This window comes from Aptenodytes patagonicus, chromosome 25 (genome assembly GCF_965638725.1).
Source record: "Aptenodytes patagonicus chromosome 25, bAptPat1.pri.cur, whole genome shotgun sequence".
NCBI classification, from domain to species: domain Eukaryota; kingdom Metazoa; phylum Chordata; class Aves; order Sphenisciformes; family Spheniscidae; genus Aptenodytes; species Aptenodytes patagonicus.
In genome coordinates this window covers 2,866,278-2,893,723 of record NC_134973.1, presented here as the reverse complement: position 1 = coordinate 2,893,723, position 27,446 = coordinate 2,866,278, and the positions used below count along the sequence as shown (strand labels likewise).

The 27,446-nt window shown below is 44.8% G+C and overlaps 1 protein-coding gene across 4 annotated transcripts; it reads left to right on the top strand.

Annotated features, from left to right (window-relative positions):
* Positions 1-1,563: 1,563 nt before the first annotated feature.
* TIMM44 (translocase of inner mitochondrial membrane 44) lies at positions 1,564-25,519 on the top strand. 4 transcript variants are annotated; one of them, XM_076359124.1, is made up of 14 exons: positions 1,564-1,603; positions 3,960-4,067; positions 4,587-4,757; positions 5,256-5,336; positions 7,946-8,095; positions 10,590-10,729; positions 11,235-11,320; positions 13,180-13,272; positions 13,623-13,747; positions 15,391-15,441; positions 17,420-17,509; positions 21,266-21,376; positions 24,213-24,312; positions 25,147-25,519. In XM_076359124.1, exons 1-14 carry the CDS (start codon positions 1,577-1,579, stop codon positions 25,197-25,199), a joined length of 1,386 nt encoding a protein of 461 aa, XP_076215239.1. In that variant the 5' UTR covers positions 1,564-1,576; the 3' UTR covers positions 25,200-25,519. The 4 variants fall into 4 exon arrangements, with proteins under 4 accessions (XP_076215239.1, XP_076215238.1, XP_076215240.1 ...); XM_076359123.1 differs by having other exon boundaries at positions 24,213-24,353; XM_076359125.1 differs by lacking the exon at positions 24,213-24,312.
* Positions 25,520-27,446: the final 1,927 nt, after the last annotated feature.

The window sequence follows — 27,446 nt, the reverse complement described above, 5'->3', positions numbered from 1 at the left end:
TTTTAAATCCAATGTGGAGCACTTCGGTGGGGGCCGTGCACACAGGTGTATCACAGGGGCGAGGTGCAGGTGAAAGGCAGAAGGTGGGATATTTCACCTTCTCCTGCAAGAAACACAGCTTTAGTAAGACAAATTGAAAGTGATTATTTTTGAGTGGGAATTCTTGTGGCAGGAGAGCTTGAAGCTTTATGCCAAAGACAGGATTTCTTGCCCTCGCCTCAGTTTGAGAGCTGCGTGGCCTCCAAAATCAAACTCTTCTTGCAGTAATGGGAAATGAAAAGACGCTCTCCGTGTGGGCCTGGTTCTGTCAGCGGGACGTCGCTGGCTCAGCGGCAGCGGTATCGATTGCCCCTCGATGATCTCTCTCCTTGAGGTATCTCAATATCATCTCGATGATACTGAGCAAGTGAAAAAAAATTCACCAACAGGCTTCGTTGCACAAAGCTGTCATCCAAGCTATGTCCCACCAGAAAGCCGTTTGAGGTGTAATCAACTGATTATTAAGCTAAAGCTTCTCCGACTTGTCTTCTGGGGAAAGGTCACCTGATGGTGTCTGTGCTCTGCTTTACGATACCAGTGAATTGTGCCGCAAGAGCCAGAGCGGCGTCAGAAACCCTAAATGTGGAAAAATAGCTTGAATGGGGTGCTCTAAAAATTTTTAGAGCTACTGCATAGGGAAAAAAAAGTTACAGCCTTTATCCTGGTCTCTTAACCCTTTCTCCCCTCCAACCTCCGCCCCATAAGCTTCAAGATAACATGCTCTCAGGAACGCCCTCTGCATGCTTCAAACCAGTGAGTTTTAGTTTCACCTTTGCTTTCTCAATCAAGAAAATCTGGCAGTAGAGGTTCCTGCCCTTTCCTTCTCCTGCCTCTTTCCCCCCCCCCAGCTCTGCTGACGGAAACACTAGTGCCGTGAAACCGCTCAATCGAACTCGGTTGTTGCTCACCAGTTTTTTTTATATTGCAGTTCATTAATGAAGTTTCCTTTCGCACAGCCGTGCTGATGGAAAGGTAAACTGAAGCGGGGAAGCGCAGGAACCTCAAAGCAGCCTTGCTACCGCAGAAAACGCGGCGGCGAAGCTACGTGCGAGTTCACCGCGTTCAGTGCCGCGAGGAGAGCGGGAGGCGCGCTCGCCGCGAGGTCCTTGCGAGGAGAGGGGGGGGATGCTGCTGTGCTGGAGGAGCGGATACTTCACTTGGTATTTTGTACTTTGGAGGGAAAAAAAAACCCCAACCCTGCTGCATTTTGCTTCACAATAAAAACGTTCGCTAAGACGTCGTCGGAGTTTCCTTGCAGCGAGCCTTGCGGGCAGGCCGGGGCCTTGCGGGCAGGCCGGGGCCGCGCAGCCGCCTCGCGGGGCCTCGGAGCGGCCCCGGCGATGCCGGGCTAGCTCTGCTCGGTGGGGTTAACCTCCCGCCCGAGCCGGGCCCTCCGCTCCCCGGGGCCGGCCCGCTCCCGCCCCCGCCCGGGGTTCCGCGCCCTCTCCCGCCCTCCCCGGCCGCCTGGACCCGGGCGGCGCGCGGGAGTGACGTCACTGCGCGGCGCCGCGCGAAGGTCACACGCCGGGCTGGGAAGATGGCGGCGGGGGCCGGCGGCTGCCGGGTGAGCGCGGGGCGGCGGCCGGGGGAGCCGCCGCCCTCGTCGAGGGCCGGGCCGGGCCGGCTCCGCGGGCCTCAGAGGCGCCGTGGGGTCTGTGGCGGGGCGGCGGGAGACGACGCCGGGCCGCGCCCGCCGCCCTGTGAGGCGCGGCCCGGCCGGCCCGGAGCTGGGGATGCCGTGAGGGGGAGCGGCGGGGCTGAGCGCCTCGGCGGTGCCGGGGCGGCGCGGAAGGCGCCCGGTCTTCTGGGCCGGGATGGTGGGTGCCGGCCCGGAGAGGTGGCGCGGTGCCGGCTCCCTCCTTTCCCCTTCCTGCTCACCCCCTGCCCGGCCGCACCGGAGCTGCTGAGGTACCGGAGCTGCTGAGGTACCGGAGCTGCTGAGGTACCGGAGCTGCTGAGGTACCGGAGCTGCTGAGGTACCGGAGCTGCTGAGGTGGAGGCACCGCGGAGGGACCTGCCCGCCTTGGCCCGGCTCAGGCCCTGCCCTGAGGGCTGTCGGGCCCGTAGCGAGGGGGCAGGTGGAACCAGGCAGTGGCTCCTCTTCCCCCTTCAGCGTCCCTGCTTGCGCTGCCATCAAGCTCAGCAAGGGACAGCCCAGGCCAGCTTAGCCCAGGTCGGCCTTGGAGCTGCCAGAGAGTCTTCACAGAGCTGTCCGTGATGCCGAGCTGCTCCACTGATGGCCTCTTGCAAGGCTTAAATTTAAACATGATTTTTTTCCCCTGTGTTGAGCAGGTGAACGGATGTGTGAACTGAATGCAAAGGTTCTGGCTTTAAAAGCCACTTTATAGAGTGACATGCCTTGGAGGTGGTTGATCTTTTGTGCCCAAAGTTAAACATGGGATTAAGTGTTTCTGCTCAGTAGCGTGGAAGAAATGTGCCTTTTGGTCAAGAGCTGCAGTCAGTTAAATCCAGCAGGCAATCTGCCCCAAGTTTTAATGCCGTTCTTACAGTTAATACAGATTTTTAAGGTATGCATATAATATCTAGCTTATTCTTGCTTGCTACAAAGCCTGGCCTCAGCGATGGCTTGGGCGGCAAGGTTCAAAGATAGGCTATGGAGAACATTTCCTTCCTTGATATAAACTTGACACTTTAAAATTCAGCAATCCAAGTTAGGTCTAACTACGGAGCCAATAAATAAGAGGGAGCTGAATTTAGAAGATGTGACTTACTAGAAATGTGGAAACCAGTGAGTTAATGTAATGCATGTCTTTGGGCCAGCAGGATATGTGGGACAATTACACCATTACTTCTTCTCAGATGTAAAGTCTAGATTTAGCTTGTGGTGTTTGGCAGTGCCATCACTGAAGCCACAGGACCGGACAGAGCGGCTCTTTACAAAACCTTTTCAACGGCTAGGAGCCTGATAAAGAAGCGGGCATGTTATTGTTAGCTTGGACGCAGAAATAAATATTCTCAGCTTACAAATTGTTTTCCAAAGTCTTTTAGTGGCAAAGCGCATTTGATTTGTCTGTGTTTTTGTTTTGTGGGTTTTTTTATTTTTTAGGGTGAGCAGTTTGAGAGATGGTCTTGCAGAGAAAGAGTTTGGCTTGCACGATTTGGTCACGCAGGCCCATCAGGAACAGGAGGTTAGTTTGAGGTAAAAGGTGCAGCTTTTGCCTGACCGGAGGCCAAGGATAGGCTGAAGAGATTTTCCCAGAATGTGGGAAAGAGGAGCTGGGTCAGTGCTGAAGGACCATTTTAGGGGAGTAAAGGCAAGAATCTACGAGCTCTGCATAGTCTGCTTTCAGTATAGGATGATGGACTGAAGGATTAGCCACGTGATGCAAGAATTTGCAGCTTGTGATCTCAGCAAAGTGCAGCAGAATTTCTCAGTGATCATTCCGTCATCTAGTGTCTCTTTTCTGTTCTGTGACTTGAGGCGAAAGGTGTTTGCCTCTGACTTCAGGCAGCACAAATACATACGGAGGGGTCCTGGGTTTCCTCCACAGTTGGGAGAGAGTTGTGTTTGGAGCCAGTTTTCCTAGAAAAAACGATATGCTTCTCATCACTGACAGATGTTTCAGCTCAAGGATGGATTTACTTGTGCATCACCGTTTTCATAAAATCAGGGTTCTCAAGGGATTGTGAAAAGTGTATTGCCCCGTTTTGGGCTGCAACTTTGGTTTTATCGAAATCAACTTGTAAGCGGCTATAGTGCTGCTCAAACACGTAACAGGGTTTTTATGGATGACTCTTCTCAACCCAGCCTCCAATGTTTCTTGGCAGCACTTAGGATGTGTTCCCAGAAGACCAGTGAATATTGTCTATTTGCAGTATTCTTTCCTTTCTTCCTTGGCTCTTTAAGACTGCTGTCATCCTGTATTATGTGCTAACCTGATCTTACGTTTTCATTGCAGAAATGTCTCATCAGTGGCATATGGCTTATATCCAGAAGATACCCAGTTCCTGCAGTCCACAGGGGTACGGTGTATAGAATGAGCAGGCCTGTTTTAGACATCCATCAGGTTGGTTAACGGCTGAATTTTTTTTATTCAATTTTTATTTTATTTCAGGCCGCAGGTGGTTTCCCATTAGAGTACTGATCTACTAGATGTGGATATGTTTCTGAGAAGCACCAGTTCTAGGTTGAAAGTTTCCACTTTTTAAGGTATATCTGACGAATTCAAGGAGGTTTGTACTAGCTGAGTCCCAAGTGACAGAGTTGAGGAGTGGTGCTCTAGTAGCTTCATCTACCGCATTGTTTCAAGCCTGGTTAGTGTTGAACTAACCTCTGGAGTTAAACGTCCTCTGGAGAAGTGGCTTTTTTAATGGCTATATAGATGTACTTCACGGGGCGTTAGAAACGTGTTGGACATCTGGCTGTTCTGAGGGTAAGCTGCTTCTTTTTCAAGGTAGCTGTATGTTTCCCACAACATTAAATATGTTAGAAGTGACCCAGTGCTTGGCTTCAGTAAATCTACCAGCTGGCTTTGTTTTAAATGAATGTCTCTTTGGATTCTACAACACGTAATGGTTTTCTTTAGTCTAGATGTTACTCTTCTGGAGGAAGAAAGGGTTTTATATCAGGTTTTGTGGAGAACATCAAACAGGAATTAGCAAAAAACAAGGAGATGAAAGAAAGTATTAAAAAATTCCGAGATGAAGCTAAAAAGCTAGAAGAATCTGATGCGCTTCGAGAAGCAAGGAGGAAATATGTAAGTCTTCCTCATGAATTCCTTTGATGTTTTCGTTGCCCAGCCATTGAGCTATTGCTGTTCTGAATGTAAATTTGAATCTTTCTGCAAATGAACTGTTTAGTTCAGCATCCCTATTTTTATGAGAAGTTCTGCTTGGCTGGAAATAGTGACTGGTAAATGGATGCCTTAGAGTGCTTTGTTGTTCTTTTTCTTTTTAGTGGAAAATCTTTCCAGCAGACCCTTCGCTGGATTTTGCAAATAACGAGCAGATAAAATAATGAGATGTTAAATTTAATGTTGGCAGTATTTAAATACTTCTTTTGCATTCTTTGAAGAACTATAAACAACATTACTTGCAAAAATGAAATGCTGACGCTGGTTACTCAAGTAGTGTGCTCCTTAGGATGTAGCTCTTTTTGCCCTCAATTACAGCGTTAATGGGGTGTGCTACGTGCTGAACTGTTCTTGAGTATTTTCTGTCCTCATAGTTACATGCAGCATGGTTTTTTTCCACAGAAAACCATTGAATCTGAAACCGTGAAGACCTCAGAAGTGATTAAAAAGAAACTTGAAGAAATAACTGGTACAGTTAAAGAGGTAAAACACAGCTATGGAAGAACCTTTCCCTAAGGCAGTTCTGCTCTAAGGTTATGCGTTTTGTGTGCATTTGAATTATCACCCTTTCTTTTTTCTTGGTGAAAGGTGGTTGCTATTCCAGAGGTGATCACTATTCTGAATCTTTAAGGCCAGAGTCCTTAGCAAAATTGCAGCGATAGTGTATGATAGATTTCTTAGTTAGTGTATGGTCAGAGGACAGGCACTGTCCAGTGATTCCTCTCAGATTTGGAGACTGGAGACGGTCCTTATGGTTCTGCATTGCCTAGCAGTAAAAAAAGCCTCAAGGTGGTTCTTCCACTGGAGGGCAGTTAGAGCAACGCTGGGAGATCACCCTGGAAAGTTCTTTAGGAGACGTGATGCTCTTCACACTGACGCTTTTTGCTACTAATGTGATAGGGCTTCTGGCTTCCTACTGCAGGTTGAAACAGACTTGCAACATCAGAGGCTCCAGGTGTTGTAAGTAGAAGTGCTGGTGAGATAGTTGAAGTGCTCTCCTCTAAGTTAGCGTGCCGTAAGTGGTCCCGTGGCTCTGTGTGTCTTGGGAATAACAAAATGTCTGGAGGAGCAGGCATCGTTCATACCTAACAGGTATGAGTGTCTTCCATTCTAGGCTCAGACTTTAAAGGTCACTGTGTCTATGTAGATCTGCTTTTAAGCAGTTGAGTTCAAGTTATTTTTTCGGCTGGGACTAAGCACTGCAGCTTGTGCTCATTTACTTCATTTCTTGTCCGAGTTCATCTAGGCAGCAGATGTATTTGAGTGTTTAGTATGCTTTGACTTTTATCTCTGGAGTAAATTTCTGAGGAGTCTTCCTGATAGTGTTTTGAATATGGAATAAATCAGGTGCATGTGGCACCTGTAGAAGCTGATCTGCAGTGTTACGGTATCTGTGAATTCAGCTGGGCCAAATGGCCCAAAAACTGGGCTATTTGGGCAGTCCTCAGTGGGGTGCAAGACCTTTTATTCCTTATTCCCTCTTTTCTGCCCCCTTCTCAGCATGGGCGCCGTTGTGAGTCCACAGCCATTCAGCATCTCCCCCCATTGCTTCCAGAGGAGACGGGGAATGACTCACAGGACAGGGCCTGCTGCTCTGGTAACCCGGTGATTCCTGCGTGCTCAGCCTGCACCAACTGCTGTGAGTCTCCAGGGCTGCCACGAGGAGGAGGAGAGAGCAGATCCGGGAGAGGACACTGCCGGTCCTACTCACTCTTTTGGGGCGAAAGTGCCTGCTAGTCAGCTGGCTGTAAGACCTGCTGCTGGGTTTATCGTTAGCCTTCCTTCCACTGTAGACCTGTCAGTACCCAGGAGGTGGCACTGAGCTAGAAGAGTTGGAGAAGGGCTGTTCTTGCGGTGTCTGCCACCCTGACAGTTACTCCCAGGCACCCGAGTCTTGTTTATCCCTCCTACTGATTAGAGCAATTAAATTGCAACCAGCAGTGACTGAAAACTTACGGCCCTTTCTCTTAAAGGGGGTACAAGATTTTCTGCAGTAAGTTACAGCTGAGAGGTGCTTTAGGAGGCTGTTCCTTATCTGTCAGCTGAGGTGTATGGACTTCATGCTTGTAGCTAGGCCGCTCCGGAGTGGAGTGCACTTACCTGTTTTCGGCAGCGGTTTAAGACCAAAGCCGGTGTGGTTGTTCCCAACACTTGCAGTCAGGTGCAGGATGCCCGCTGGGAAACAGCCAGCCAAACACCGGACTTAAACTCTGTGCAATATGAAGTTTGTGTGGACTCGGTCCTCGCTCTCTGCTGTGCCCTTTCACTCTCGTTCTGTCTACATGTGCTTTGGTGTAGCGGCTTAACTGTGTGTACAGTTAGGAGCTGGACGTAATGCTCTTTGCTAACGTGGACATAACCAGTATCTTTTCAGTACTCTTGAGGGTGCTGTAAGCATCTTTATTAGCCAAATCCCACTGAAAAACAGGGAAAAGCATTTGGTACTGTTATCCTGTCATTTCTTTTCCTCTGAGGTTGTAGCTTGTGACCCATCCAGGGTTGGTTGCCTGCTGCCAGTGAGATTTTCCAAGATCCTCGAGGATCTGATGTGTGCTGGTGCAGAATGAAAGGGTGACCAGCTACTGGCAGAGTCCTTTTAACCTCTTGCATACGAGATCCTGGCTCTGTAAACACAGCCAAAGTGATGCATATGAAGATGTTGAATTGAGAAAAGCGTTTCCTGATTTTGCAGGAGCTATCTCAACCACTTCTATACCTTCTCTTAAGAAGTACCTGATGGTTTCGAAGGAGAGGGCTGGGGCATTTTAACTCTGACATCATTGGTCCTTCTCTTTGATGTCAAGAAAAATATTTTTTTAAATGCATGGGTAGCAGCTATTACAAATGCGTACGGTCCCATGAGAAGCCAAAATCGTTGTTCTGCACAGAGGTATTGGCTAATGCTGCAGTGCCAAGCCACGGTGTCGCGGTAAGTCTCCCCTGTGACGTGTAACTGTGTGTTCACCTTAGGTTTGGTCAGTCTTGTCGTGTGTGCATTAGGAGGTCTTTAGCATTCACAAAGAGGACTTAAAATAAGTTTTCACCTGTTTCCCCTGAAATGACCTTTTCTTTCCTGTTTTGTTTTGCTGCAGAGTTTGGATGAAGTAAGTAAGAGTGATCTTGGCCGAAAGATAAAGGAAGGCGTGGAAGAAGCAGCAAAAACAGCAAAGCAGTCTGCGGAGTCTGTGACAAAAGGAGGGGAGAAACTAGGCAAGACAGCAGCCTTCAAAGCTATTTCTCAGGTACGTAAGTCCTATGCCTCTGTAGGACCCAGCGCTGTGGACACAGCTCATTAACGTGGAAGTTATGTGCGAGTTTGTGCTGAGTATAAAATTAAATGCAAAACTCTTATAGCGAGACCTTGTGAGCCATTGGAATAAGCTGATAAATTCAGGAGATGTATTTTGCAGGTCGAGCATTCACTCAGGAACCCTAGAAAAGCGTAAGTCTCGAGCAGCTGAGCTTCTGCTGAAATGTGTTACTGGAAAAACTGGTTGCCGTGCTTGTGGAGTAGGGTAGTAAATGTCTTCTGTAGACAGGTACTGGTGGTGCTCTTGGGAACTACTGACTGACAAACTGGCATGCTTAAAGCTCTCCTTTTCTAGAAAATATGTAAGCGCTCATGTGTTTTGATGTCACCCAATCAACTGGCAATTAGCCTAAAAAGAAGCGTTCCCCTTGACTGGTTTCCCATGCCTCCTCTGAAGCATTGGCTTTAGCCCTTGAACGAGGAGGTCCCAGGTCAGACGGAGTATCAGTCGCATCAGTCATGCCTGTTCCCCTCTTTCTGTGTTTCTAATAAGACAGCATCTGCTAAAAGTCACTTCTAGCCGTAGCTGCAGATCACATTATACACTCTTTTTTTTCTTTTTTCTGTAATGAAACCTGTTATCTTACTCCAGCAGCCTCCCAATCTAAGAACTGTTTGTTCTTTCTGTGAAGCAGGCTGCTAGGCCAGACCTTATAAGCAGGCAATGATTTTATAGGACCTTAAAGTAAATTTTTTGAGGCTTAAAGATTTGTTTTCCCTGTAAATGGATAAACCTTTTGATTCATTGTCAGATTTAAGTTAACTGATTTACAGAGCTTTTATAGGCTGCAAGCAGTTCTTGTAGCTTTGCTATACTTTCTAGTATGTATGTAGAACTTAGAATATTGAGTCTACTGCTTCAGAAAACTAAATACATTGTCTTAGAAACTGTAGTGGCAGTCTCATTTTGAGATCCCCATTGCTTCAGTATTTAGGAGGTATTTTATTTGTGTAATCTAGAGCTAGGTGATACCCACGGGGGCTCGTGTCTTGTTCTGTTCTTGGCCAGGTCCCTCAGATGGTCTTTTACAGTCAGTAGGAACAGACTGAGCTTTGGAGCTTTTTATTTGCTTGATGTTTAAAGTCACTTAAATTCCAATTTCTGCTGCTTCCTATCAGATCTCTGGCATCTACTCTGTCTAGGCCCCGAGCGCTGTTGCAGCTTTCTTCAGGAAGGAGTCACACTGAACTTTCAGTAGGGGAGGATGGCTTATGCTGGCAAAGCTGCGTTGGACACTTGGTGTGTTCTCCAGAAAATTCCTGCATAAAATAAAGTCGAAAAATAACAGCCCCCCCATAAAGCCACATGGTGCTTTGGGCTACGTAACTTACACGTCCTCAATAAAAATGCAGATTGGGAAAAAGTTGTATATGGAGTATATATAAAATCCCTTTCTGCCTGCATGTGTCTAGTTGTAATAGGAGAGCGTACTTATTGTGCAACCGATCTTTTGTAGGTACAGTCATTAGAGAAAGTACTGCTCTAAAGTTAAGTACTAAAAGTAGAGCAGCCAAGCTGAAGGAGAAACACTAAAAATGCCTTTTAGTCCCAATCCCTGTTGAAGTGTACGACAAAGTTCCCAGCAATGGTTGCAGTAGGATGCAGCTTCCTCTTGGTAAAATCTGAACTAAGGGTGTAGCGGGTCACTGATGAGATGTGTATCAGTCCAGATTTATCAAGTCTTTTTCTTGATGCAGCCTCACCCAAGAGGGAGAATATCTCCTCCCTCTCCTTTGGTATAAGCTGTGCTACTGTGATTTTTTTTTCACATCTCTTCTCTGGCAAAAACCAGTTTGCTTCGAAGCTGCTTTCTCAGCTAGAAGGTGTGTAGAATTCTGTAAAAAGTGAGGCTCCTTGTTTTGGGGAAAGCGATGCTTCTGTTTGTTTAAGCTTGGGCCTAGAACCTGGATTTTATTGACCTTTCGGGTGGCTTCGCAGTTAGTTGTTGGTATCCTGAAGTCTCTTTTCCTCTACTTTTGGGTACTAGGAATCATTCTTCCTTTTACCTGGGACTTGTGATACTATCGGCAGCTGCTGGCTGCTGTTTGGTGCTGATATGTCTACCTTCCTCTGACTTGATTTATTCCAATTTAAACTCTGTAGAGGTTACCCCTTATCAGCTGTAAGGTTTGACTGTTTCCATAGCTTCTACTATATTGTTTTTTTTTCTTCAGGTTGATTCAATACAACCATCCATTTGCTGTCCTAGACTCTTAACTTCTTAAGCAGAAGTCCTTGGTACTGGCGTGTTTGTCAATAGACATCAGCAAAGAAGCATTTGCTGAGTAAAGGAGAGGAGAATATCTCGTGGTCTCTTATCTTTTTTTTTCTTTTTTTTTTTTTTTTCTTCAGCAGAAGTGATTTTCAGTTTCTGGGAAAGGGCGGGGAATGGTAAATCAACCTAATAGGGATATTTTCCTTTCAGGGAGTGGAAACCGTTAAGAAGGAAATAGATGAAAGTGTTTTAGGGCAGACTGGTCCTTACAAACGTCCGGAGCGACTACGAAAAAGAACGGAATTCTCAGGCGAGAGGATTAAAGAGGAGCGAATATTTGAAGCTAATGAGTACGTATTGGATGTAATTTAGGGTGAATGTTTCTGTGTATAATTTGATAAAAACTTGAAAACTTAACTACAGGTCAGGGATGGTTAAAATCCAAGTGCTGAAGCGAGGCTGTGGGGTGAGGCGTGACCTAGCAGAGCAGGTAGGTCTGAGAGCAAATTTCCAGCGTTAAGTTGATGATACTGAATCTTCCGATAGTGAAACTGGGCACTTAAAATTATAAAGTGGGTACATAATGTTCTGACACAGAATTTTGACTTGCACATGTGTTAGGTTTTCTCAGTTCTAACATCTTGCTGTTGAGTTACGTTTGGCAGGGCTAAGCCTGACCTCCTTTGCTTTCTCTACTGTCTTGCTCCACTAAGTCGTGTATCATTTATGTGGCGTATCAGCCTCAGTGATGCTGCATGCTGCAGTGATATTCGTCAGGCCGTCCTCCTTTTTATTCTCACTCGGCTGCACGTTACTTGTTCACAAGTACCCATCCATGTCTTCTGCACTTTGTAGGGAGGCCATGGGTGTGGTGCTGCATAAAGACTCAAAATGGTATCAGCAGTGGAAAGATTTCAAGGACAACAATGTGGTCTTCAATAGTAAGTGTTCCAAAGACAAAGGAGTAGCACGTTATTTTCCCTGTTCTGATTCTTGCTGTGTTGGATCTGATGCCATCTGTGCAACTAGTCTCAACATAATGCAAATCATAGCAATTTATTTATTTTTTTTTTTGCTGTAGCTGTTGCGGTGAGGTGGTGTGAATGGGAGGTGGGCGTAGTTGACAACATTGCAGCTTTTCCAAGCTGCTCCATCTGTGTTCGGACCCTTCCCCCAGTCAGGCATTGTTTTTGATCGGTCCCTGCTCCCTGTAGGTACCAAAACCTGCTTTTGCCATTGCTTAAAGAGAATTGAACTCTGTTCTTCTTTTTTCTACTTTTTTTTTTTCTAGTCAGATCTACTCTGGCACTGGGAAGAGGCCAGGGCATGCATGCATGTATGTCACCAGGGAGAGGGCAGGCAGATCTCTTCTTCCTGACCTTGAGCTTATAACGAGGAAAAATCTTGTCTTCAGTGAGCTGGTTTCTGTTGTCATCTGCTTAGAACTCCAGAATGTGTGGGACTTTGCCTCCTTTCTGTTTTTATTGCAAAACCTAAAAATACTGAATATCTGTACTGCAGTGGGCAATAACTTTTGATAGTTATCTCGACACTTAATGTTTCTGAAAGGCATAAAGAAGCCTGAGACCAGAATCCTTCAACAAATCAAAATAATCGCTGCCAGTGTACTGCAGGGTAAACGACTTAAGGAACAAAAAGATCGTGTAAAAGTGCAACATATAATTAACTTTGGATTGTGTTTCTTCCCAACTTCTTTCAAAGCGGAGCTCCTTAGGAGGTATCCAAGAATGGGTTTTTACATCCCATTTGTTAGCCTTTCCAAGGAGCGATGCTCATAGCTCCTAAAACTCCCCACATGTTGCATCCTCCAGTCGTGTACCATCTGTTCGAGCTCTGTGCATTCTCTAGATTTTATGCATCTTTCCAAGACTGTGGTTTTGCAATTCAGGCAACGTTGCAGATGTGGCTGCACCAGGCTCTAATTATGTGTGCTCTCCCTTTATGTACCACCTGTACCGAGAACACTCTGTTTTTTGGAAGGAGGATAAGCTTCAGGGCAGGATTCCAATTATTAATTGACGTGGTGGGAAGAAGCTTCCCTGCAGGGCCCATTATCCTGCAACTACCTTCTGCAGTTCTGGTTCATCTGATGATGTCCAGAGGCAGATAATGGGTTGGTTCAGCCCTTAGTTTGTTGCAACAATGCCTGCTTGCTTAAATAGCTTCCCCCCCCTCCCCCCTTTGCTTCACCCCCTGCCCTTCTTTCTGCCTTTGAGATTTTGCTTTGTCAGAGTTCTCCTTCCCCATCAATGACTTCTGTAGTTTTGTGACATGCTTGGCTTGCTTTCGTATCAAGGTTGAGAAGTACATAGAGCTGCTTAAAAACTGCATCCTTACTGATGTCTTGCTATTTTGTTAAAAATTGGCAAGGTTTAAGGTCTATTCTTGATTTCTCCCCCCCGCAGTTAAACTTTCTGGTGTTGGTTTCACATGGCTACATCCTGCTGCCCCTTGTAGCAGACTGAATCAAGGGGTGCAAGCAGGCTGTTACTGGTGTAAGCAAGTCTAGTGTATTTTCTATCTGAAAATCTGCGTAGAAGGTCCAGAGTTTCTGGCAGCTGAAGTCAGAGAAACCATCATTCTCCTAGTGACAGTTATTGATAGCTGAGAACATTGCGGGAAGATGAGGAGAAGAGTAACTGTTGAAATTGAAACCTGTTAATCAACAGAGCGATTTAGAAGAGAACTAGCAGGCATACTCTGCAACCCATTGCGTGTTGTTTCCTAGTTCAGGAATGTAGTGGAAGGACACTGCTGCTCATGTCTCCTCTCCTTTCAGGGTTCTTTGAAATGAAAATGAAGTATGATGAAAGTGATAACGCATTCATTCGAGCTTCCAGAGCTGTCACAGACAAAGTCACTGACTTAATAGGTAATGTTTCATCATTGCTGTGAAAGTGCATCTCCAGCCTTTTAGCTCTGTTCCCAGTGACTGTCAGTGCTGTTGCCCTCCATGTGTTACTAACCTTTGGGACAGATTCTGGAGCTTTATAATACTTTGCATGGATCATTATCCAGTATCATGCAGCGTAGCAACCTGCTACTGGATCAGAAGTGCAGTGCGATGACAAGTGCTTGTATGGGATAAATCTCAAGCTTAACTTAAAGTCTGCAGTTGTTCCCAGGTGACTCTTCCTTCCCTCTGGTATATAACCAAAGGTCTTTCTCTTGTTTTCTGGCGACAGTTGTCATGCCACCAGTCTCACTGAATTGTTTTATTAGGTGGATTGTTCTCGAAGACAGAAATGTCCGAGGTTTTGACAGAGATACTCAAAGTGGATCCGTCCTTTGACAAAGATCGGTTTTTAAAGCAATGCGAGTATGATATAATCCCCAATGTCTTGGAGGTAAGGTGGAGGTAGAGTATGATGCATTTGTTTTATTTTTTTCCTTTACTGTAACATAGAAGATTTTTCTTTTATTTTTCTGATGCTAAAATTAAAAGGTGGGACAGTATTTCCTTCTCAAGCATCCAGCTTTGCAGAGAACATGAGATAACCTTGGGAAAAAGAAGTTGGATCCCACTTAACAATTTAGTTTAAAACCATATTTCATAATTTAGTAGACTAGCAGGTTTTTTTTTTCTGGCCTGGAAAACAACTAACCATCTTCTCCCATGAGAAATGATATGGGCATCAGAGGGATCAAACTGAAGTAGGTGAATGAACAGTCCTGGGCAAATGATGATCTCAAATATTGATAAGGGAAAGAATGTACTAGGTACTACTGGATTCTAAGTGATCTGTAACTGCTTGGGGAGAAGACCAGGTCATGACAAATGGTTCACTGAAAATATTTCTGGCACTAGTCAAGGAAGTATGTGGAACTTAATACTTCTAAAGACTAAAGTATAAAACCACTCAGAGGATAGCACTGGTGAAGGATGTGACCGCAAGTATAAAAGGATATAGTTCCTCTCACTGTAACAGTATGTCAGAGAAGACAGAGTGAAAGTAGGGGATTTGAAGAAGTACAGCAGAAATTGTTGTGGGAGATTTGTATGAGACTGGAAAAACTGAGGCTTGAAGAGATAAACAAATGCTGAGAGAGAGCAAAGTGTTCCTTTTCTCATCCTACAAAACAGTGCAGTGAGTGATCGTATCTCAAATGGATGCATGCTAATACACATGTAGAAATATTTATGATATTCTAGTCATGAGGTAGCATTATAGGATGAATAAAAAATAATTTGGTGCTTCAAACATTCAAACTGATGCATAGTTAGGTTTTGTCACTGCTGTCTTTGTAGCGACTGACTTGTGTATCAGATCTGTGACTGGAACTGTAGTGTCGACAGTGAAATAAGACAGACCTGTTGTGGTGGATCTGCTTTTCCTAACGGTGCCATGTCACTACAGCAAGCTGCAAAAAAATACGCTCTTGACTCTTGGAGAATGAATTTTTCATAGGAGAGGTTTTTTCAAACTGTAGGCAGCCAGCTTACAGATGCCATCAAGTATGAAGATTTATAGGCATTCGACTGAAAAACGCCCTGCCGCATATAACTAACTTTATTTTGAAATCTGCTAAATTCCCAGCATCTGTCTTGTTATGAATTCCAGGTCTTTATTACACAGTGTTTTAAAGATAAACCTTTTCATGAGTTGCAGCGTGATTCTTCTGTTCATTCTGCGCCCTGAATTTTTCGCAGTCTTGAAAACTGTAGATCTACTTCTGGTTTGTACTCCTGCTTCTGTTAGATCCCACCTCCCAGGATTTCTGGGTAGTGTGCATTCTGCTGACTTTTTGGACAGGAAGGTTCAAGATAGCTTTTATCTTAATTATCAAAAGGTTTATGTACGTCTGACTCAGTACGTGTGTGTTTATAGAAGTTCTTATTGCTGTTCCTCTTTGAAGCTCCTATCCTACTTCAGGGTTTCACAAGATGTAGGAATTAAAGTAGTTTGCTGCTGAAAGTGCTGATAATTTCAACTCTCTGACATAGGAGGCGTTTTAAAATGTTCATATTTTATTTGATTTTCTCTTTTAGGCTATGATGTCTGGAGAGCTTGATATCCTCAAAGATTGGTGCTATGAAGCGGTAAGTAGAGCTACTAAAATTGTCTGAAAAGGTAACGATTCTCTCTTGTAAGTAGGTGTATTATGCTTTCTTTGCTTGCAGGCTGTCCAACTGTTGTATCTATGATGTTGCTTACCTGCTTTGCCCATCTGCTTCCCCATCTAACATGTTCATACTGTAAAACACTAACGCAGTCAAGTGTACGTGCTGGACTTCTGGAATAGTCTGGATATGAGAGGAGAGCTGTTTAGAGACAGATAGCGAATCGAGAGCTAAGCTCAAACTAGTCTTAACTAGCTCCAGTTCTGCACTGCCCTTCTTGATTTGGGTGGGCTTTATTAGAGCCTGGATCCCAGATGTGGGGTGAGAAGGTGCAGAGACATTTGAGCTGACCCAAAAAGGTGATGCTTTTCTGCTTACAGGGTCAAGTTGTCCCTGGAGCTACTATACAAACGCAACTCCACTGCAATATCCCAGCAAATAATCCTGGCAGGCTGAAGTTTTTCTGAAATTGCAGCATAGATAATCTGCAGCCTGGGTAGTCTCACTGCAGAAAACTGAATTTTGTTTTGCTGTACAAAAACTGTTTTGTTTTTGTACTGGGATAGATTTTCAGTATTGGATCCACTTCTTGAAACGGTGAATATGAATTGGTTGCAATTCAGTGATTGTATTATTGTCCACTTAACTTCATGAAAGCAGATCCTTTCCTGACAACATAGATGGACACTTGTTCTGGTCTTCACTCTGCTCCAAAATAATTGTGTTGTAGGCAACGCAGAGCCATAGTTGTTCTGTTTCTAAAGAATTTAATTGCTTAAAGTGAATGGTCTCCTTACTGATCACCACCACCAGAGGGCTGGAAATGCGCACGCTGGAAAAGGCAATTTTTCATATTTAATTTTTTGTGCTTAACATCTTTGTAACAATATTGCAGTATGTAAGAGTAAGATATTTAAGGCAGTCTGAAAGTAAAGAAAGTTCTTTATTGGTTCAAGCAACCTTTGAAATGACTCCGTAGAATTCCTCTCAAATCTCTACAGGGAAGTAGCAGATTCACTGCAGCTTATAAGACAAAAAGCAAGCCCTTCTAAGCTAGCTGTAGTTATAAATTAAGCTCGTAAGTCAAGAATCATCTGTAAAACAAGCCAAGGGAGGAAATGGGAGTCCTATTAATGAGAATCCAGGAGATAAAGGCTCTTGAACAGAATTATGCCACAAGTGTTAAGTTTGTGATACTGGTCACTAAAGTGTTGGAATACAAAGCAGTAAGGCAAAAACTTATTTAAGTGGCAGGTAACGTGCTGCCAGCCCACTGACTTAGATATAGTTTGTGGCTCACAGAGCTGTGTCTGCCTACTGTCCTCCGAATCCCTGATCTGTAGCTCCAACTTCACTCTAGTGACTTTGCCAGTATACTTCTGTAGGATACTTGCATTTAAATGCTTGTGATGAAGGTTAGAAGATCCGTGGTGGGGAGGTAGGTAGGGACTGCCTCCTGTTCGTTCATACCTGCCAAGAATATGGTGATAATGCTGGAAGCAAGTAGAAATTCACTATCCCCAACAACAGTTCTCGATGCATAAATAATGAAGCATATGTGCATGTGCCTAAAAGGAGCCAGAAAACGCTGGTCTGCCTCCAGGGTTTGGCTGGGTATTAGGAAAATAGCTTGGTTCCCAGACTGTTTCTCCTTGTCTGCTGTCAAATAGCAAGTGCCTTGGCTATCAGGTGCGCTTGCTGTACATACTCTGTTGTGAATGATGGATCTCCTGTTCTGTCCAGGGGCGGTGGGTTTTTTAGTGAGAATTTGGTTATGCGAAGCCCAGAGCATTTGATGTAGCTGTTTGATACCTTGTAAGACATGTGTGTTCAGCATATTTGCAAAAAACCTGACTTTTATTCTTATCTGTTTTGATGGTTCTCTCTAAGCAGAAAATCCCTTTTTCTTTGTGACAGAACAAATTCAAACGTGTAACGTGTTTGTTGCTTCATTTAGACTTACAGTCAGCTTGCTCATCCCATCCAGCAAGCCAAAGCCATGGGTCTCCAGTTCCACTCCAGGATTCTTGACATTGACAACATTGATGTGAGTGTCCTTTTCTGTATTTCACCTTGGGGGATGAATTAGAAACTCAGGACCTGAGGAGGGGTTTTTTTCTTGGCTCTGACTGCTGGGTTTTTTGCCTCACGGCTGCTCTGGTATTCGCCATTTCTGCTAACAGAGGAACAGATCACTGCTGCTGGAAGGGAGAGCAGATTCGCTACTGTGTGATCAAGCCTAAGTTACAGCATTGTGGTTTGTCTCCTCTCTGCCAGGGCACCTTGGTCTAAATCACCAGCATATAGATTGAGAAAGGCTAATAATAAAGGCAAATAGCTCTGACCCAGTGCTTTCATGAAAGGCTTTGTTGGCGCTTTCTCTGGATGATAATGCGCAGTACTTCTGTGACTTGAGGTTGTGCCGTGCAGGAATGGCTATTAGAGAGACTTAACCGCTGTTCTGGGTGGCTCTTGATGAGTAGGGAGGTAATGGCTGTGAGTGGAGCCGTCGCCTCCTTAGGAGCAGTGTTGGTAGCTGGGGACTGCGGCCAAATGTCTGCACAGTCGTAATGCTCTCAGCGTTCTCCTGTATTGAGGAGCCAGAGGTGTTATTGTTCCAATTAGCAGTAAGTCTACAGTAGTACTTCCGTTTAATTAGATCTTTTGTGTCATCTGTCACTGGCCCCCAAGTTTTCTTTCAGATCTTTCCTTCAATGGCAAAGGTATCTCAAAGAAATTACCCCCTTTAGTCAGACCTTTCATATCCCACAACCAGCTCTGCCTCAAAGGAAATGTGCAAGGGCAGGAGGGGAACAGGGCAGCTGTACACTAGTGCTTTAAAACCTGGAAATAGTCTGAAGTCAGATCAGCTGTTTGCCTTTGTCATCAAAAGCGCTAACTCAAAGGCAGCAACATTCACTACATGCTTCTGTTGGAACCAAGTATTATAGTATACTTGTCCAATGTACTGCAGCTGTGCAGTGTTATCCTCAATAAAATTATACGCCGGATCCATTCAGACAATTACCGTAAAGCCAACTGCAGGGTCATTCCTGTAGGAACAGAGAACACAGAGCTACTTAACAGGGGTCTGAACCCAGAGGTGATCCGGTCCAAGGTAAGGAAGCAGAGGATTGGAAGCTTTCAGGCAGAGATGGAAATGGAGCATGGTGATAAAAGGACGTTGTTCAGAGAGTGAGAGCTGTTCCAGATGTTGTTGGGTGTATTGGCTGGCCAGATGTTTCTTACTTGCGGTCACAAGACAAGAAGTCAGGAAGGATTCAGCAACCGTCATGGAAAACCGAGAGAACAAAGTCTGATGCTGTTGGGGGTTTGCTTGAAAGGAGGACTACCGATGGTGATTTTTCTCTATCTGCAGCCCTGTGCAGGAGTCTCTCTTTTTGTGCCCACATCATTAAAAAACTGGAGTGGGTGCAGGAAAGCTCCAGAAACATCTGAGCAAAGGCCCTACAGCAAGAGACTTAGTTTGACCTGTGTAGCCCTACAGAAGATCAGTGGGAACTGACTTGATTAATGACCACGTATCTTCACAGGGAGCAAGAATGTCATCTGCAGGGCATCTCCTAACACAAAATGCTATTGTCTGGTCCTCTTCCTAGGACTGTTTTGCCTCGGTGTCTGATAGGCTTCTCATTTTCTCTCATCCATCTGGGTTCAGAGGAAGCCATTCCTACCTCTTCAGTAACTCTGGATATTAACTGCAAGCATGTGCCAAATGAGCAGGAAAATTTCTGTGGCATCTGCAATTCTCTTGATTATCTTCAGCAATAAATAATGTGTTCTAACAAAAGTAAAGCTATGGAAGTAATAAACATGATTGCTTTTTTCTAAGCATCTTATCTAAATCAAAGGTTTTTCTGTATTGTTAGTGTCTAGGAGACTCAAGATCATTGTATGCTAAATAATTTTTTTTCCTCTGTAGGTGCTAATTAGTATAGAGCTGTGCACGGATTCTGAGTGGTGGCTGGCAAGACATTTTGTTATTAACTTGTTTTAGATGCCTGTATCTTCGCATGAAGTTTCTCAAGAAAATTGCATCTTCTTAGCTGGAAAATGATTGGCATGGAACATAAATAAGTGCAGTTCTTGTTATGCTGTCTGTATTGCAAGCAAAGGGGATAAAGGGTGTTGGGTGTTCAAATTTTTAAATGCGTTTCCCTAGAGGAGATTTATGGGAGTACGTTGAGTGATCTCATCCAGAAAAAACAGTTCAGTGAGTTTGGAAAAAAAAAACCCATTTAGAAGATTTAAGGGAATTCACATGCTGCAAAGTTGGCAGTATTAAAATTAAAATCAAGTCTTTCAAACATAAGCATCTGAACTCATGCTCCAGGTACTTGCTGAAGCACTCTCTACTTCACTAGACAACTACTGCCTTTAAGTTTAGTGGAATTTTGGATCCTTGATATTTCTTGGGACTATTTATTTGGTTGCCTAGATGTAGTTTTAAGCGTGTGACTTGTGAAACGGGGTTTCTGAACTTAGTGTGGGAGGAGTGATGCAAATACTGTCTTGATTATAGAATTTTTCTGGGATCATAGTACTAAAAAATAAAGCGATACCAGTATGGAAGTCTTGGTGCCTATAAGGGATACAGCCTCGTCAGTGATATGGTCCTCCTCCTCCTCCTTGAAACCCACATGCAAATGTATATTGTCAAATTACCAAAGCCAAGAGGTGTCATATAAAATGCCTGTCACGGAAATTGGCCTGACAAAGAGCTGCGAGATCTGGTTTTTGATACTTGGGTGGAAGGCATTAGGCATTGCTGAATGAATCAGGCCAGTACCAGAAATGTGGCGTGGACTGGGATGGTGTGAGTTAATGCAGAGCTAGGGAACCGATTCCCTCAGATTAAGCAAAGGAGCATTGCAGTAGTGCTGAGTTTTCCTCAGGGGAGAGTTAAAAAAAAAAAAAAATATATATATATGCCTTTGTGAATTATGGGACGGTCTTGTAACTGTGTCTTGTGATACATTCTTTATTATGTGATAAAATGCAATGTTTTTGAAACAGTATCTCTCATACACAAAAGAGTATAATCATGCTACCTTAAGTTTGAGGTAGTATGATTACCTTTTTGGGTAACATAGCCAGTAACTCCAGAGTTACTCAAGAGCAAGACACTATTCTGTAGCGTACTGCATTCCCACAACAGAGGCAGAAAGAGGGTTGTATTTTTTAAGAGTACAGTTTTGGGAAACAAAACTTAATTTTCCATTCCTCTTTGCATGTCAGTTAATAAGTTCTTCCAATACTTAATGGAGTGATCTTAGAATAGAGAAAAAAATCCTGTCAAACAAAAGGTTCTCACCTTGAAGTCTTTCTGCTACTTAGTTCTTTTTATCTAGTTCAGTACAACTTTATGGCAAAGATTCATTGAAAAGCAAGAGAAAAACACTTCAGTTGATGTACTTTCTTCAGAAAATGTCATTTTTTTAAGAGCAGGGTTTCTTTTGGTTTCTAATTTGGAAATAATGGAACAGAGCTTGTTCACGTTTCCCAAGTTTTTAGACTTGGAAAAACGATGACAACTTTCAGAACAATTTTGGGAAAGCTTTTAAGTACAGGGAAAGTTTTTGGGGAAAATGCTTTGCAATAAGGTCTACAGCATCTGTATGAACAAAGCAGGTATAACCTGATTAAAATAACTAGATTCAGCTCGGGGAGAAGATGGGACTGTTACCCTTGTCAAGCCATAGCAGTTGTGTTAAATACTCGATGCTTTTACATTAATCTGCAGAAATTGTCTGTTTTCTAATGGAATTTTCTTTCATTGCAGCTGGCTATGGGGAAGATGATGGAGCAGGGACCGGTATTAATCATCACTTTTCAGGCTCAGGTCGTGATGGTAATTAAGAACCAGAAAGGGGAAGTGGTGGAAGGTGATCCGGTAAGTGATGCTCATCGGCTGCGTATGGTTTCCCCGGGTGCCCTGCTAGCCATCTCAGTTGTTACGGATTCATCTAGGTGCATCTAGAGCAGTGGGTGTCCACACATACCACAGCCACTGGTGTGTGTAATATTGCATCTTGCGGGTAAGGTCTTGGTCCAGCTCAGTGTGGGCTATTTATTCCTGTCACACTCCAAGTGTTATGACCCATTAATCGAGATATGACCCATTATCGTATATGAGGAGAGTCTGCAAACATCTAGAATGGACAGAGAAAGGGGTATTTTAAATTCACAGTGAGGAGAGGAGCTGGAGCTATGACCACCGGCAGCGCTTTCTCTGCCTGGCCAGCACGCTCCCTGCCTGCAGTTGCCTCCTGTGAGTTCTGCTCCTTTGGCACCCTCCGGGACAGAATTGATCTATCCTGCTCTTGATTAAAGCTCCATCACACAGCTTCCACCTGATCCCGTTCTTTTTTTTTCTCCCTTTTCCTTTCATAAAGGGCACCGTAAGAACAGAGCGCAATGATGTTTGGTAAACAGGGTGGGAGCTGGAGTTAAAATTTAAGTCATTTGCAAGAGATTGGGAAAATCGCTGTAAACAACTGGAAGTAGAAGTTCATGTTTTTGGCTGCTGCCTCCCTGCACTAGTACAAAATGTCTTACAGTGCCGCAAGCCTTCACTTCCACGAAACTCTCCCATGTCCAGTTGTGTTAAATGCTGTACATGGTACAGGCTTCTAATGGGAACCTCTGACACAGGGTGATTTGTGCAGCAAATCTCTGGCATCTCTGTGGATTGCACTTCGCTGTGGTTTAGCTTTTAACACTGCGAGTCCAGCCTGCGTGTTCTGTTGTGAGCGATGCTAGACTGAGCCTGTCAGATGTAACCACAGAATACGCTTGTTACCAGAGTTAATGACACAGCAGGCTCGAGGAGCCCGTGCTTTTTCTGGAATACCTTTGTTCTCAAGTGGCTCGCTATCCAGACAGCTCTGGCTTGCATTGTGTCTGTGCAATGTTTAAGTAGCTTAATGATATATAATGGGGGACATTGTGAAATGCCTGGAGCTGGCAGTTTCTAGCAGACTGCCATTAAAATTAATACATGCATTTAATAAATATTGGCTTTTTGCAACCATTCTCTTTAGTCCAGGCTGTAAGTTTACAAAAAAAGGGACTGATTTTAATGAGGGGGCCCATCTGGACTGATTTACAACCTGTCACATCAACTGCAGGGGAGGAACAGCTGATATAGTGATTTCTTGCATTAAATTACTGCGTTCCTAGAAGATAGATATTCATGTGATAATTATTGAACAGGATATCAATGTCTGTTTGCTGTCTGATTTCTCTGGAGCAGCAATAAATCAAGGAGATGCATTGAAATTCTCTATTGGAAACAAAACTTAGGCTTTAATCAAATGTCAGATGCAGGCTGGCTGGTAACTATGATTTGGTGTTAACTGCTGAGCTGCTCCTGCGGAGTACTGAACAAATGACGTTCAAGGGAAAAGGAGCCTCAAACTGTAAACTCTAAATAGAAATCATATGCTTGTAATTGCTGCGGTATTTTACCTAGTTGCGATTGTTGAAGTTCCCACTGCTGTGCTGCAAGCTCACCCCCAGTGAGATGTGGGGAGACCAGGCAGCCTGTGGTGGGGTTGGATCAGGTGTTGCGGTAGTTAATGTAGCGGGTCCCCGTGGAGCACCACAAAATCAATCTGGGAAAACGAGGCCTTAGACAACCCATCGAGCAATGCTGCGAAGTCAAGGGAATCTTTTTAAAATTAGGTCCTGAAGGACTGTGAGAGAGGATGCTGTTTGTCATAGCAGACTGTGGGATTAAAGGACAAATTTTCGCCTTGCATGCATGGCCATGATAGAAATCTGCCTTTGGGAGTCCATGCATGTTTGCTGCCCCACTTTCTGTGAATATACGCAGCAGCATGCGCTGTACATTGAGGATTAAGATGTACCCTATTAATTAAAGCACCAGATCAGAAAGCCAGAGATCTCTCCGCTTTGGAAACATGTAATTTTTATGTTTCATCACATCTCATTTCCAGGAAGAAAGCCGTGCTACTCGTTCAGTACTGCATGCTGCGAGATCACCAGCAACTCTAAGCTTATCTGCTATTCATCCCTTCAGAAATCCTGTGTTCAAGAACATGAACTTTTCTGGATGTAGCAGAGCTTTGATGCTGGAGTGTGTGATTGAATTGCCTTTCATACACAATCTTACGAAACGGACTTTGAAAATCACGAATCACGAAAGTCATACAAATGAAGGTTCTAACTGGCAATGTTAAATCAGTTACGTTGCCCCCTTCATCTTGAGCTTATACATAGTGTTTTATACTCGGGAAAGATCTGTGCATTGCTGTGGCTAGTACATCAACGTACAGCCCGTCTCGAGCAGGCAAAAGTTTTGTTCTTTTTCTTCTCTTGTCCCCTCTGCTCTTCCTTCTGACATATCCCAAACATCTGTATGACTCAAGTTTTCAATCATTTTTAACACTTCTGAGCAGAGCTGAAGCAAGTTAAATCTTCTGAAACACTGAGCAAGAAAAAAATGACTTTATGATATGTGATAGTTCTAAAGCATTAGTTTTTTAATGACTGGTCTGGTACAGAAAGTCTCCCCCCTCACATTCGTGTACCTAAATTATAACCTATAAAGATTCACACATTTGATCAAAAATGTAGTGGTTAAGTACACATCTGGGAGCTGAGCCAATGCACACTGATCCCTCAGTGATACTTCCTTATCTGGGGGAAATACTCTCCATGGTTGATGGTTAAATGATAAAATCAAAATAACCTTTGATTTGCAGAATGGATCTGTGACACCGTGCCAGACTTGGGCTCCTGGCAGCCCAGTCTCTGATGGGCAGTGTCACCTCTCTCCTGGGAGAGGCAGAGACTTTGTCACAGGTAGCTGCAGTGACTCTTCAGGGAGTTGTTTTCATAAGACCGTGAGTGATGGCCTCAGGATGTGCTGAGATACGGCTTTCATCCTTACTCACTTACTATGAACAAAACCGCTGGCATTCTCATTACATGCATCAAGGATGGAAAAGCTTATAGCTCTGTTTCAGTCTGTAACCCCGTATGGTGAAAGCACTGTCTGCACAGCAAAGACTTGATTGCAGAATTAGTGTGTGTCTGTGGCTAACGCTGTGGCTGGGCTTGGTTTGATCTGATTTTCATTGATAAATGTTGGGTTTTTTCACTCTCTGGCTTTCCTCAGACCTGGTGATGATAATTTCTGGTTAATTTGAGCTGCTCGAATTGAGGTGTGAGAACTAGTGATATGGCTGTGGGGAGGGGATGCAGCTCACGGGCTGATGTGGGAGAGGCAGAGTTAGAGCCGCAGGAAAGAGCCTAAACTTGATTGAAGGTTACAGAGAGCAGTACAGCCTGGCGGCCGAACCAATTTGAAACCAGAAATTTATATTTAAAAATAAGGTCAAATATTATCGAACTTGGCAGTGGTGCCAGTTAATGTATGTCAGCCAGAGAGATTTGGAAACCCTAGTTCTGTTTTTGGAAATCAAAAGTTTATCTGTTCCTGGCCGTGGTAAGTTTCTAACAAGGATCTAGTAGATGTTGCTGGAGCTGTCCTTATCGGGGACCTTCGGGCTTAGAACCAGAGAGCGAAATCACAAGAACAATCTCTGGAGGAAGTGTGGAGCATGTCCCCATCAGCTCTGAGCCAGGAGGTCTGTGACCATCACGCACGCTCTAATGACAGGGTTTTCCTTCCAGGACAAGGTTCTGCGGATGCTGTACGTGTGGGCACTCTGCAGAGACCAGGATGAACTCAACCCGTACGCTGCGTGGAGGTTATTGGACATTTCCTCATCGAGCACTGAGCAGGTTCTCTGAGAAGAATCGCATCCAAGGGCTTCCTTGAAGCGACGCCGTCTCTGAACTTGCGCCAATCTGCCGTATGATGGACTGTGGGGGAAAGAGGCTAGACTGGTTCCTTTTCAGAAGAACAGGCTGTTCGGTGTGCCCTCATTATACCAATCCCTATAACGAACTGGACGAGTCTGACATATCTGCCTTACGCTTTGCTGTGTAGTACTGCACTGTAAGGATGTATGGTAGATTTCAACGTGAATGGTCTAAGGCACTAGCAGTTGCTGTTGGCTCCTTTTTTAATTGTGGCTGAAGGAGGCTGGTTTGGGTCCTGTATGTTTCCCAGCGCTTCCAGTGATGGACAGAGGTGGGTATCGGAGGGTGAGGTGTGACAGGTCTAGTTCCCATCTGCTGTCATCCTCTGGTGGCCTCAAAGCATCCCTGAAAAGATCTTAGAGGTGCTTTTAAGGCACCTCTTAGCTAACATACAGAGTTGTCTCTTGTACAAAGTTGCACCGATAAGCCTTCTGTTGCTGCAGTGTCTTGCACTTTACCAAATCAAATACAATCAGGACTTTGCACATGACTCTCTGTTGGCGTGGAGCGGAGTCAGGGTGGAGGTGTTGGCATCATCAGGCAGGTTCTCGAGGCCGGTTGCAGGGGTGGAGTTTGCTGCCAGTGATAGTATTTATATATCCACAGCTTTGCAGGGGGAACGTCATTGTTTCTGGTGTTCTGTTCATTGTGTCAGCTGGTACCACTAAAGAGCGCACAACTGCATTTCTCTGCTGGGTTAATCTGATGGTGTGGAGGAGACAGGCGGTAACTGGCTGCGGGGAAGCAGGCAGAGCGCTAGAACAGTCGTCAGGGGTAGGGGTGGACAGACTTGCAACAAACGAGTAGATAAAATGCAATAACGGGTAGAACATCACCTCTTGTAGCTCAGGTATTTATAACGTGAGATGAGAAAAGAGGGTGCAGTTCACACACCTACTGCGTAAAGTGCATTACGAGCATGGCTTTCGTCACCAGATGGGCTTGGGCTTCGGGGGGACGGCACACCTGGCCTGGGGTAGCAATTGGAAGACGTCGGAGGGTGAGCTGCTGGCACACTTACACAGACTCGAGGTTTTGGGCTTCTGCTGGAGGCTCAGTTTGGGAGCTGTGATGTGGGTCGATTCGTCAGCTGCCTCCTCTTAATGGAAAGTGAGGTTGGGGGACAAAAAATTGATCGTGGAATAGGAAATCAAAGGACTGATCTGCTGCTGTGTTCTGCCTGTGCACAAAACAGGGCGATGCAGGACAGCACTCCCTTGACATTATGATTAAAGAGAATAATTCCCAGTTCTTCCTTCTCTTCTGAGTGTCTGGATCAGTTCCTTTGAATGCAAATGGGATTATCTCACAGCCCTTGGGTGAGACATTTAACTCTAGCAGCTTTCTTAGAGTGAGAGGTGATGAGTGCGGCAAATTCAATAGCGGAGTCTGCCCTGTCCCCTTAGAAGATGCCCAGACCTGCTGTCTGGCTGCCACGCTAGGTATTTCTGCCGCTCTCGGGGCAGGCTGCGGGTGGGACGTGGTCCCTCGCTGCCTCCCTCATCACACAGTTTTCTCCCTGGTGCTTTTGCCAGTGAAATAATTTCAGATTTTTACTCAGATACCTTAAGTGCTAGTACACAAACTGAAGAGCTGAACAGAATAAATTCCACAATGCAGAAATCGGCTATGAAATAGGGAATCCCTGTATCTGACTGCCTTCAGAAATGGTGGATGAATGTTTGATGTGGGCCTCACAAACGTGAGGCTCTTTCTGGGACAGATCCCATCTAACATCTCTGCACGCAGGCTGTATCGTGTGTGCGGAGACTTATCCTTTATTTGAACATCTGGACCACTGAGTGCCAATGCAGCGTTGACAATGAATGTCTTTGAGATGCTTCTTGAACCTCCTCAGGGATGGGGAAAGCCTCGCCGCCGAGACCGTGCAGAAATTGAGTCAGTGCCCTCCGAAAGTAAAGACTGGTCATCTCCTGCCCTGCTTCCTCAGTAGCTGGATGCAGGCAGTCGCCGATCAGACAGGAGTCTACAACCGCCTGGGTACGTATGTGCAACCTGTTGTCCAAGTCTTTTGGGACGCTTCTACGAAGCACGTGCAAAACTTCTTTTACTCGGTGTGCTTTTCACTTTTTTTAACTGGTCTTGGA

Bases quoted from the DNA above. Each gene is read 5' to 3' on its own strand.
- TIMM44 (XM_076359123.1), top strand. From the start codon at position 1,577: ATGGCGGCGGGGGCCGGCGGCTGCCGG. The intron at 1,604-3,959 runs GTGAGCGCGGGG...TTTTCATTGCAG, and splicing joins CGGGGGCCGGCGGCTGCCGG to AAATGTCTCATCAGTGGCAT. The intron at 15,442-17,419 runs GTAAGTAGAGCT...TGCTTCATTTAG, and splicing joins AAGATTGGTGCTATGAAGCG to ACTTACAGTCAGCTTGCTCA.